The sequence below is a fragment of the Anopheles coluzzii genome, chromosome 3 (genome assembly GCF_943734685.1).
Source record: "Anopheles coluzzii chromosome 3, AcolN3, whole genome shotgun sequence".
Classification (NCBI taxonomy): Eukaryota; Metazoa; Arthropoda; class Insecta; order Diptera; family Culicidae; genus Anopheles; species Anopheles coluzzii.
In genome coordinates, this window is record NC_064671.1 from 25685056 (window position 1) to 25698390 (window position 13335).

The following is a 13335-nucleotide window of genomic DNA, read 5'->3' on the forward strand; positions in this document are numbered from 1 at the left end:
TGGTTTTCTGTTTCCTGCCGCCAACCGATCGCACGGGAAATGAATACGGGCGCGCGCACGCGTTAATGGCGATGATTTGTGATAGTTTTCGGCAGTGTTTAAATATTTGAGAGAGGCAAGATGAGTACTGCGTGCTACCGGAGTGAATGTACCAGGGCATTGCAATTATTTTAACATAGCGAAATGTAGAAAATAGCATGAACTTCCCTACATGTACAATTTTAAATGAAAATAATATTTCCTGTTTTAACATTCTATATAAATTCTTTATATTTTCCAAGATGTTTTCTAAATCCTGTACTTCGGAAAATATATTGTCGTTTTCTGTTATAGATTGAGAAGCTCACACGAGCAATCATTAATTAGTTAGTAAAGCGAACAGTTTAGTTTGAATTAATGTTGATAAAAGTTGAGAAACACAAATGATAAAACCAGTACAACAGAGTGCAAACCTAAATAACAGTAGCAACCTGTTTAAGAACCTAATGCTCAGTATCATGTTTAAATATAATTAATTATTGCCAGCACAACATGTTAAAAAGAGGTAGAGTTTCAAAGTGTAGTTTGGGTTGGGTCGATTGGCTTCGGTACGATTAGCTAATTCTATGGATTTAAAGATCTTAAAGTTCTTAAACAATCAATCATAGTTAAGATCGAAAGAAGAAAGCGACTATTAAAAGTCTAAAAATGTGTTATTCCTATAAAAGTATATCTTTCCTATTTTTATAAATAATTCTCTGCTCAATTGAAATCATTTTCTCATCGTTGTTAGCATCGCAATCAACCCAAGAAGCTTACGTGTTTTCAGAAAACCGTCCTGGAGCAAATGCAAGCTTTAATAATACAGTACTTGCTTCGCCGAAGGAAACAATTTTCACTGAAACACAACAAATACTTCATCGTAGGGTACAGTACATTCAGGCTATTTAGAAAAAAAAAATGACCCCAATACAGCGTACACCGACTTGGTAAACAGAGCGACCGTACCACACCAACGAGACAACCGAGCGACCGCCCGAAGTTCCTTTGCTGTGCCTCGAGCCACTGCCGCTGTAAGTAATCGTAACACTTCACTCGTTCGACATCGAAATCCCATCATAAATCCCTACGGACACACGCAGAGCGTGTGCAGGGAGTATGTAGCAACATTTGTTACTAATGTTCCATCCCTTATGCCATTGCATCACCCGAATAAGGGGGAATAGCGAACGTCGAAAAAAAATCCCCACTCCTACGTACATCTCCAGATGTGTTCACCGTTGACTCTGTGTGTGCGTGTGTGTGAGTGTGTTTTGCCCCGTTTCGGTATGGAATTGTTCGACAGGTTGTTTTGCGAAACCCCCATGCAAACGTGAAACATGTGTGTGCGGGCTTTGACGTGCCGCTTGACAAGTGTAAAGCATGTTTGTGCTGCCACAAAAAAAGCTGGAAGGCTACTGGACTACTTCCTAGAGTAGCAGAGAAAAAAAAACACCCAAGTGTTACGACATTCGAACGAAAAGTGCCAGCGGCACAATCAGTGAACCGCACTCGGTTTCGGTAGGGACGGGTTTCAACCGAAAATTTCCAACCGGAAGACAGATTACACACGTTCGGACGGACACCTCGCTTTACTCCATCGCACCTTGGAGCGTCATTAGCTTTGCGATCGATTTTTGCTCACATCGACAGCCACCCGTCGGAATCAAAATATCTTCCCCTAAGGACACACGTCACACACACACACATACACACAGTGCCAACGACGACGTGTGCTTTTTGAAAACAGGGAACAAAATGTATAGTCCAGCTGCTGCCGGTTGCGATGAGGTTTACTTTCGTTTTTTGTCTGTCCCTTTCGCTACATCACGCGTCGGCTGGAGCTTTTACAAGGCGAAACGTCGGCTTAGAGTCACATCTTGCTTGGTTCGGGAGTGCTTTTCGTACCTCATCATCGAAGCCCTTTTCCCCGCACGCCCAACTGTGCGGCCCCGACACCGATACGCATCGATTTACTGACCAACATCTCCATTTACTTTCATCGTTGACCCAGCCGCCATTCTTCCCTTTTTTGGGGGCAGAAAGGAAGGAAAGAAAAAAAGCAAGCTGGAATCGGGACAGGTCACAAATTTCCCTTACTTTATGAAAGTTCCAATGATCCTGCCACCCTCACCCGCCCGAGCACAGTGATCGCCCACCGCCCACGGGGGTGGAGGAAGATGTGTTTCGACCCCCGGAAAGGCACACACACTTATCCTATAAGTCACACTAATTGACGTGGGTTTTCTCGCTCACCCGCATTCCTCCCGGACGAGGCGCACCGAATGAAGACACTTTCCGACCGACCGGTTTCTACACACACACACACACACACACATGTACGCCCGATTTTGGCGCTTCTCGTTTTTGGCTCCTTCCGGTGCCATGATGATGGAGCCATCTCCGGTGTGGAGGAGAGAAGTCAAGACGCATCAAGAGGAAAAAGGAAGGAAAGTAAAACGGAGCGCCCAAGCACAGCAGATGGTGCCACGGATTGCTTCCATGCTTTTTCACCCAGCGGGAGGACGACAAAACGACGCGGGCGCTAGCGAAAGGTTTGAGGAAGTCTTATCAACAAACCCTTCCTTTTCCTCTCTGTCTCTCTCTCTCTCTCTTGAAGCGTGTCGGTGTGTGTGTGCGTTTGGACGAAATTGGATTTTCTCTACCATCCCCAAAATAAGAAACCACTCAGCGAAGCCGGCCAGCGTCACGGCAGCGTGCACGGGACGGTCCATCCGCCCCGTCTCCACGAATGGAATGCCAATAGGATTTAAGGATCTTTGCGCCGGGTGAAGCCGGAAGCAAGAGCCCGGCCCAGGGGAGTCCAAGTGGGGGAAGCAAGGGGGATAAAATAAGGGTAAAGGACAGAATTCTTTAAGACTTCCACTAACTGACAGATGACGCAAGTGTCAGAATATACGCCCTTTTACTCGTTCGCTCGCTGGCGCGCTGCGGGAGACTCAGCGACTACGGTTCCAGCCGGTGCGAACCGGTTGCCCTTCTTCGCTCGAGTACCGTTTGTGTGTTTGCGTGTTTGCGTGTGTGTGTGTGTACGGAACATGCCGATATTTCGTCCCGTTGCTCCAGGTAAGAGCTTGAATGTTTGGGCCCGGCACTAGGAGACTTCGAGGGAAAGTAAATCAGAGCACACACAGTCACCTTTACGGTGCTTCTGGATGGAAGATAAGGTGAAGATCACTCGAGGCTCTTGGGAAGGCCTCCGAATCCGTAAGGTAAGGGCGAGAGTGGGGTGTGTAGTGACGGCAGGGGAAAATTATGTGCACACATATTATCTGGGAAATACTTACGTGCCAGCGATGGTCGAAAGCGTATCGCTTTTCGAAAGCTCTCCACAGCCTCGTTGTAATCTTGCTGGTTTTGTAGCAAGATCCCTCTGTGGGAAAAGGAAAATGGGAGAAAAAAAGGGAAAATAGAATTAGTTTTGAAGTGTCTTTGCATGGCAAGAGTACACTGAAAATAGAGTTTGATGATTAAACATAGAAACATTCGAAAAATTGTTGAAATTTGTAGTAGCTTGGGATAAATTTACACTCATTAGTTTTAAATTTAGTACAAACATTGAGGTACATAATCTATTACACAGTTTGTAAGACTTTTTTTTAGTAGACTTATAGATTCAACGAATATTTAAACATAATTAATACAAATTCTAGAGTCTTGAGCATTAAGCTTCAAGAAATAAATTAATTTTTGTCACATCAAACTTTTTCCAAAATAATAATCTTGAAGCCAGCAACATCCTAAGTATTTGTTTCTAAAGCTTCGAAATAACATATAAATGCTTTCTTTTCGCTAATCTAATCGCCTAGATTCAATTTTTGTACGGTGTAATGTTTTGTTTAGTAAACATGAAAAACATCCCTTTAATTTCGTCCTACCTCTAAACACCGTTAAACTGAGTTAAATTGTAGACGGAACATAAATAAGCATATTTTATTATTCGCCCTTGTGTGCGTTTTATTCCACACGCACCTTCGTGAGCCAAAAACGGCCAGATAAAAACCACGGCTACGCTTTAGACCCGGCTGTCTTCTACAAGCCCAAGATTTCTCTTCCTTTTTCAATTTTATCGCGAAAATAAGCGCGTGCCACCGGCTCAACCCTCCCGGCGGGAGCCGGGAATGGAAATTAGCTATTTGTTAAAACATTTTATTCCCTAATTCGAGAATGCCATTGGTAGTGCTTCTGTTCGCCAGCGTTCTTTGTGCGTCTGTCGGTGTGTTTCTGTTGTCCCCATGTTCATCCCCCATCTGTGGTGCGTCTGTGTGCTGCCCGGAAAGCAACGTCCAGCACCACAGTGCCGGCACTAGTTTTGGCATTGTCGCCGGTACCACGGGGTGTCGGCTTGAATTACCATCTAAAACGACGACAACGAGCACCAAACCACCTTTGGGGAGGGAATTATCTCGACTTTTTGTCCGCAGGCGCAGATTTTAGCAGGCAACCAACGGAACACGGAAAGGCAAGAAGCAGCGGACGGTCTCTGCGCGCACGGAGCAATTCAGCTGCAGCAAGAATCTGAAACCGTCGTGTAATGCTACCGAGCCGGCGTTTGCAACGGTGAGATGCTGCGTTTGTTTAACCGTCCACTTTTTCTTATTGTTCTTCCGGATCCAGTTACAGTCGGTGCGGGGTTGCTTGCCTGCCCAACAGCTCCGGCGTGCAAATGCAGCAGACGTAAGCGTGTTGATAGCGTCTAATTTTCTCGTAAACTGTTCTATTTTTCAACCACGAAGCTGTTGAATAGTTAATGTTTCGCCCTTGCCGTAATGGAATGGAAGTGGCGTAGGTTTTTTTTGGTTCTTTCTCGTGAAGGATTCAGCGTAGTCTTATCCATTCACTGCAGACGATCATTTGGCAATGGGTAGAATACTTAGGTAGGCTGTAGGACCGTTCTTTTGATAGAATTTAAGTGAAATGATTTGTTCTAGTGTACGATGTATTCTCCTTTCAATAAGTTGCTTTCTATTGCATTTCCATGTTCTTAGGGCATTTTCATTCATGTTTTTCAACTGAAAAATGATCTCGTTGAAGAAGTATTGGAACTATGCACACCACATAATGACAATAAAGTTGGTAATTTTTTTGTTTTGAGAAACATTTCCAGCGAAAAGATTATTACCATTCCTCGAAAAACTGAAGCAAACAACGCTCAACCTCCGAAAGGTTATGCAAGACGCGGAAGAAAAAGTTATCAGCAAAAACAAAACAAAATAGGAGAGAAAAAAACTAGCGAGAACAAAACAAATGCACAGATGCAAACATTCTACGCGGCCTTTCCCCACCCAAGCGCACTGCAATGGAACTCGCCAATGCATTTCCCGAGCAGAAGTATTGTGAATACGAAGGAATGCGAGCAACAAAAAAAAAAGTTTATTTTAATCAAGACTACACCACAAAGCTCAGCGGTAGAGGGAATGCAAGAGGCAAAGGGGGGTTGGCAGTGGTAGGGATGGGTTTGAAAAATATAAATAACTTTACCCTGCGGGTTCCTAGTTTCCACGGCTACACCACGGCTTATGGTTAAAAAAATTGAAAAAAAAAAAAACTACAACAAAAAGGTGAGCACCAGCGAAAAAATGAAAACCAGAACAAACTGCAAACCGGACGGCCTTCGGGCACAGGAATGTGCGATAAGAATTAACAGGTTGAGGAGCGCAAGTGCTGATTCGTGTTTTGCCTGTGTTGTTTTCTCCGCGTTGTGTGTGTTTTTGTTGTCGCTCGCAACACTCTTATGACCTCATCCTTAAACGCAGCAATGCAAAACACTTCCGGAGAGCAGAACTAAAAGGCACTCCTTTACTTCGCTGCAGAAGCTTAAAGTATCGCTCTCGAACACATACACTACACAGACAGCTGGGTGTATTGTGAGATAGATGCAATTAAAAGTTTAAATGCACTCATGCATGTGCAGCATTGCAGCCCACTGGCAGGAAGTTGTAGCAATAATGCCTGCTGGTAACTTCTGCGCTCCTGCGAAGCGTGCTGAATGCGGCTTGCGGGTATTGTTGGCCCATCGCGCACCGCACCAGATCGAGACCGATCGAGATGGTTCGGGTGGTCGAGTGGGAAAAGATGTAATCTGCGATAATATTTCCACACCGAGGGCGTAAGCGGTCTAGCGATAATTTAGTGGCTAGCCACACACACACACACACTCACACATGCACACGCCCACTGCCTAGTCGTGCTGGAGCATTTGTGCAGGCGAACGGTTGATGGGGCCGCCGATAACGGCCGTCTAACGAGAGGTGGTGAGTAGTGGTTTGCAAGGAAAATTGGCATCGAGAGTAATGCTTGCTGATTGTACATTACGTGCAATAGGTTGGTTTGAAGAGGTTTCAATAGTTTATAGCGCATTAAAACTGCTACATATTTACAGTACATTCGTTTAAATCAGCTGTAGCCAAACCGTTAAATGTACTCATACAAAGTTAATAACGTAATTTAAATTTTAAACAATATTCCTCAGAATGGCAAGTGATTGAATGTCAAGCGCTTAATCTATATTAAAATAAGGCTTCCTTTAGACGTCATTTCAGCGTCCAATTCGCAATGCATAATCAGTCTCATGAAAAAAAAAATTTTTTTTTGGGTCATGTCATAACCGTCAGCAACAACCTAATCCACTTGAAACTGTATCACTGAACTTTTTTCTGTGATAAACCCTTCAACCCTTATTGTAGCAAAATCCTCCATCGAAGCATATTTGCCCTTGGACACCTCAATAAATCTGAAGTATCTTCGTGCGAGAAGTGCTTAGTGCTCTGTTTGGAGCGTGAAGAGCTTTACATAATTAATTTCAAAATTACACCAAAACACACAACCACACACCTAGTTCCAACCTAGCGTACAAGCTTGAGCATGCTATGGTTTTTTTCCACCCATTGCATTCAAGTGCTCTCCATTTGAATCGCTTCAGCTCGAAAGCAGCTTTTTGTCATCGTCTCGCTCGTTCCCCATGTGTCCAAGTACCATCCGACACGTATCGCCCCCCGGAGCGGATACGACCTGCCACTGAGTGAGTGCCCATCCATCGTTGCCCTGTGCTCATTCACCAGCAAGTGGTTCGAATTCCGATCGAATGGCTTAAGTTCCGCCCCACGTCGAGTGCCTTTATGTTCTCCCGGGCACACATCGATCAATAGTTCCTGTTCCTGCTGGTACCAAATAAAGGATAGCGCTACCACTCCAGCCCGAAGCATCAGACTCTCAACACACACACTGACACGGTGCTCGCTGTCGTGTCATTTGCATGTGTGACTTAAATGCTTGATCTCAAGAAGGTGTCAATGAATGGCCTGGATCGCGATGGCAGTGGTGCTGTTGTCGAGAGTTCGGGGCCCTCCCCGGATGGGCACATCGTTCATTTTCACGCCCATCGGCACTCATCGGTTGGCAGGTGCCATCAGACACCATCATCTAACACATTCGCGTACACACACGCGCACACACACATGCAAACATTCGGGGGATTGAAATTCGATGAATATGCATTATTAATCAAACAGAGCCCGCGTTCGCGAATGTGTGCGCGAGTGCGGCGAATCGAACGTGGGGCGGATCGAACGAGTACTAACGACTGCCACTGACATCTTGTCGGTGCCGAGTGCCGGGATGCACTTGAAAGTTGATGTGGTCCGGCAGTGGGTAAGTGGATGCCGTTTTGGTAAAGATAGAGTGGAAAGTGGTTGTGAGATTGAATTAAAAGAGAAACAAAGAGATCTGCTAGAGAAGCTCATTATCGTAAGCAAATTTGGTTAGTCACAGTTGTTTGAAGAAAAGAACCATGCAAAGTTTCCGTTATTTTTCCTGAAAATCCATAAGTGATTCTAATATGAATAGTGTTTGATGAAATATGCTTTGAAACATTAAAAAAGGCTACTTTTAGTTAGCTTGATTTAATCCAAAATGGTCTTTGAATAAAGACTTAAGAATAATTTCATCACAATACAAACAAACACAACCAACATTGTCTTAAACGCCAGCCTTTCACGGTGTACGGCTATAAGACTTAAGAGTTTTGAAATATCTCTGGTGCTTTAGTAGATGATATACATTTATTCAGATGTAATAGTTTGTGCATAAACATAAAGAGTTTCAAAACAACTACACGAGGTAACAGTTATTAAGCTGTTTTATTGAATGCTTCAAAAAGGCCCTCCTTTATATATTCCTTTCCGGCAGACACTCGCAACTTTAACAACTTTAAAGCCCTCTCCCCCGCTGTCCAACTGCTGCCAGTGAAGCGAGCAGGCAAAACAAAAGTCAAAACATCCTAATGTTCGTTCGCTTTCGACGTCCATCTGTGGCAGCCCCGTACTGCAAAACCATTTGGGAGTGATATTTTCTCACGAAATTCAGATTTATTTCCCAGCTAAGCAGATTTATCTGTCAAACTAGCATGTTACCATACATGTTGCAGAACGTGTCCCTTTAAGCACACGCTCAGTCGGAACGGTACGGCCGATGGTGATGGTGGTGTATTTTTACGGTTGTTCAATTTCATGCCCAAAGATTTCGGGCGGCCCTGTTACGGAATGCCGGAACATCCCAAAAAAAAATATGCGGAGCTTGCTGGAACAGGGGGGAAAACACGGGCCAGGCGGAAAGCAGCACAGAAACATTCTTATAAATTCATAATTTTATCGTTTTCTCCACACAGACAACAGCAAAAAAAAATACACACACACACATACACTAGAAATGATGCATCAATGCTGAGATTTTGTGCTTTGGTCACGGGACACGACACCCAACATGAGCCAACCAACTCACATGACACCCCGCCCAATATGACGACACATTTCCCGGCTACCATCTACCGGCATTATGTTGGTAATGGCAGGGAGGGCTGGCAAAATGGGAGGGCCGTTTTTTGGGCGAGGTAGGTAGCTCGGGGGGGGGGGGGGGAGGGAAGGATGAGTAATTTATTATGCCACACATGAATATTTACTCAGTACGAAACGAATCCGTCACGATGTTTTACCGTCTAGCTGGCTGTGTTTCGTACCGTTGGCAACAGTGTGCTGAACACGCTGGTTAAAAGGGGGATGGAGCGCCACCCTCCCCGCTTCCTTTCTGACTTTTCCACCCTACTGACCGTGCCGTATGGCTTTGGAATGGTATAGCGCATGTGGCTGTGTGATGTTGCTGTGGATAAATCTGCTATCATTTTCTCGTCAGTCCAGCTCGATTAGCCCGGCTGCTGGAAATTGGTGCACCGACCGCTACCCGAAAAACAACGACCAAACGCCCTTCCCGACCCGCCCAGTCGAACAAATGACGTTTGATGGACATATTCATAGCAGCCAAGCAGCAAAGCTCTCCTCTGACACCTCTTGCCCTTTGCGCCCGTTCGGCAACGTTGTTGCTGGAGATTTTATTTTTCTCGTGCCTCGAGCCCCAACTAGGAGGGACGAGGGCACGAGCGACCCGGCACTGACAGTTTGCCTATTCCTGGCTCCACTCCGCACGAGCTGTCTCATTCGTTTGAGATCTCAATTCTGACTTTGGCAGCAGTGTGTGTGTGTGTGTGTGTGTTTGTGGGTGTGTACCGAGAATTAAACGTGTGCGGTTGATGCCTCTTCATTTACGCTTTTTTTTCTTCTCTTCTTGTTGAGTGATATGGGAAAAGGAGCTTTTCTCTCTCTCTCTCTTTCTATGGCGAAAGCAACAACGCAACTTTAATGAGTTTTAATAATGAAAATGAATGAACCAAGTACCGGGAAGCTGAGATGCTGACACTTTCTCTCTCTCTCTCTCTCTCTCTCTCTCTCTCTCTCTCTCTCTTACTCTCTCTCTCTCTCTCTCGCGCTCTCTATTCCGAGTAGATGCTGCTGTTTGCAGAGTCTTCCAAGCAGCTTGACACGTGTGTTACGTTGAATAGCCTGACAGTTGGGAAACGTTTTGGTTTGTCAGCTTTCGTGCTGGGCAGATAGACAGCTAGCAAAAAGTTAGGTTCATTTCTCAAACGTCATTCGTGAAATTTGTGAAGCATTTTTAATATTGCATTCTGGATAATCTAATGCAGTTTTAACGGAACCATCTATGCAAGGGCGAGATTCAACTGTGAAAAGTCAATGCTATTAGTTGATGGTTTATGGTTTATGACTAACTTGTTAGAAATCTCATGATAGTTAATAAACGAAACGTTTCATACGTTGGATCAACAGTTCAGTTTCTCATAGCTCTATGAATCTACAAGCTTCTCTTCCTCAATTAGTTGATCCTTTTGCCACATGAGCAATGCTCTGAAATATTTTAATGCACCAGTACATGTCCAGCACACTCATTCTGCGCTTTTTCGATTGCTGTCAGTTTTAATCTATTTCTGGGAAGATTGTATCCATGCTAGAGCAATTATTCTGTGTTGCTAATATTCTCTCAAAACTGCTTATTCCTAGCGGCCCAACTGTGCGCTGTATATTTCCAGGAAAAATTAATCGTTTAATCTCAGAAGTTCGATGTTGGACGATCAAAACCAGTCGATGATACTCGCCAAATCGCCGTGAGCCAATGCAAATTTGCATGGTGGTGGCTAGACATACCCCGGGTTTCTAAATATACCTTCCAACCAGCACATTCGAAGCACACATTTGTACGCTGAAACACCAACAACACTTGGAACCGGTGGAGAAAGTTTGCCGGAAGCGTAATTGAAGCTGTACGGCACACGGCTCGGCGAAACGATTTTAAGAGTAACCGAATAACCACGACTAATGCCGTCAGACAAACAAGCTGCAAATCTTGCAATGGCTCCAGATTGCTTGATGTGTGGTGCACACAATATCGATCGAGCCGTTCCATCGATCTAGCCTGGCAATTTCCGGACAGACGTTTTACTGGGATCCCGTGCCGACGATACTGGGGTCAGTACGTTCGTGCGGGCTGTGATTGCAGCTCGAACTTGAGCGAACTGCAGCAGCAGCATCCAATTCCGAGACTGCATTTGGCCCAGTGGCCGGATGTAATTTATTGAACGAAGCGCCCCAACGTCTGGGCTTCCTTTGCGGTGCGTTCGGCTTCATTTGCCTGTCCAAATAAAATGACGTGCAATTGTGTGGCGAACGTCACACGGGGGCGAGCAGCAGCAAGGGAGTAGTAATGAAAGTTTGACCGAACGAGCGATAGCATCTTTTTCGCAATGGGTTCGTACTGGTGGTGCGTACGGGTTTGCGGCAATGCAATTGACCATGGTCTGAAAGGTAAGCAACCGCCCTGCCCGGAAGTCTTGTTTGCTGGGTTAATTTTCCGGCAAGCTGCAAATAGTCCAACACGCTCCGGGAGACGGTGCGATCGGTGCAAACACAATTAACTGTTGATACTTTTGCATGATGGACGTTAGTGGTGCTGTAAGACACCGAAATCAGTGATCAGTGGTACTGCAGGGGTTCGATTCGAAGATATGTAATGTTACATCGATTTCGAGCCAAAATCGCCTTGTTTCTTCGTGGCGTACCTATTGGCCCATCGTGGCACTTTGGCTCTATTGCTCGAGCCCATGCCGGCTTCTTGCGAACCGAACAGATGGTGGCAATTTGAATAAACGAAGGAAGAGCACGTTTCACCACCGATCGCTGTAGCTACAAGAGCTATCATTGGGAGCAGCAACAACAACAGCAAAAGAAGCTGTTAGATGTTTTTTTTTCTCTTACGCAACATATTTCGAAAGAAACACACGTGCTCACGAAATACTTGGCGCTGTGTACGTGCAAAAGCGTGCCAGCGTGTAGGGCAGGATGGAAGGCAAAGAACCACACCGACCATTTCCGACCGTGAAAAATGAAAGCAACCACCGGGATGGAACATGAAAAAAGTATGTTGCATCCACACGTTGAGCCCATTTAAAAGTGCCATTACTATCAGTGTAATCTCTACTCGCTGTATGTGTTGGTGTGTGTATCTGTGGTGCTACGTAATGCACGGAATGTTCGCCCGATGTGGGATATGGTTGTCGGTCGAGTGCGTGTGTATCATTTGTTTCACCGCACACAGACATATCGTGGCACCGTACCGAAAATGTCCACCACTGCATGAGCTATTTTATGAAGCGCGCACCACACCCACAGAAAAGCAAATAAAAATAATCCTCAAAACTAGGACAGTGGGCCAGCCATGTCCGTGTGTCCGGGGGTATTTTATTTGAGGGTACATCTTTTTGCCGCCATCCCTGGGATCCCTGTTTGGCTGTGTGGAAATGATCGTATGTTATTATGTATGCGTGAGTTACATAGTGTTAAAAAGTTGTACTATGAAACCAAAAGTATACTAGTGGAGTGATTTTTTTCAAATGTTTTATGTTTTATATTGAATAAGTATTGTTTAAAATTAATATTAATTTAACTAGAAAAGAACCGTAATTTCAGATTTTTAATTTTCAACTGATTCTTATACACATTTTTGAAACATTTCACACCAAACATTTAAATGAAACGTTAAAAAAATAACCACACATGGTAAGGATTCCGTGAACTTATTCCACCATTCTATTCCACAGTCATCCCAACTAAACTGGAGCGCCATCTCGGTAGCAAAAGAGCGGACCAAAAACGTACAACTGGCCACAAAACCCATGCACGGCACACTCGCGTCCACCGTCAAAGATACAGAGGTTCACAACCCAGCCGACAAAAAAAAAATACCAAAAGCACTGCCGATTCTTGCCAGCGCCAGCGCCGAACACCGTGCCAACCGGGGGAAAGTAATTTATAGTTTTAGAATGTGTTTATTTAATTTGTTCGCATTAATTTTTAATTTTCATTTTGCGAAATTGTTTCCGCAAGTATTTTTCGACTTCAGCATACGGCTTGGAAGCCTGTTGATGAGTGTGTGTGTGTACGGTTGTTAACGGCCAGTGTGCAGGCACCAAAGCGCCAGCAAGAGCCAAACCACGAGACGATGGCTGAATAAACAGCATACAACAACAAGAACGGGAAGGGAAAAAAAACACACAGAAACACACTAAAGCGAATGCTTTTCATGGCGAAGCCGTTTGCTGCATCGGGGTTTCAACTGCACCCGGAATTGCACTTTTCCCTTTCGGATGTGTATGTTTTTGTGAGAATGTGTGTGTTTTTTACATTCATTTATTTTGCTGCCACTCATTGGACGCGCACCGGTACAGGCTTGCCAGTTGGGAAGCGGATTTTTATTTTTATAAGCTTTTTGGGAGGTTGTTATTTTTGTGTATTCTTTTGAAAGCCCTTCTTGCGCCACCAGTCAGTTTGGTTGTTTGTTTTCTGTGCAACCAGGATTATGTTACAGAAAAGCTGTGAAATAATTTTTTTTTCAGCA

General features: G+C 44.7%; 1 protein-coding gene across 1 annotated transcript in view; it reads right to left on the reverse strand.

Annotated features, from left to right (window-relative positions):
• The window catches only part of LOC120956662 (protein O-mannosyl-transferase TMTC2), a 162083-nt gene that overhangs the window by 27084 nt on the left and 121664 nt on the right, over positions 1 to 13335 (reverse strand). Inside the window, exon 7 of the mRNA XM_040378329.2 lies at positions 3327 to 3412. Within this exon, the coding sequence (XP_040234263.2) occupies positions 3327 to 3412 (86 nt within the window). The remainder of the gene's footprint in view (positions 1 to 3326; positions 3413 to 13335) is intronic.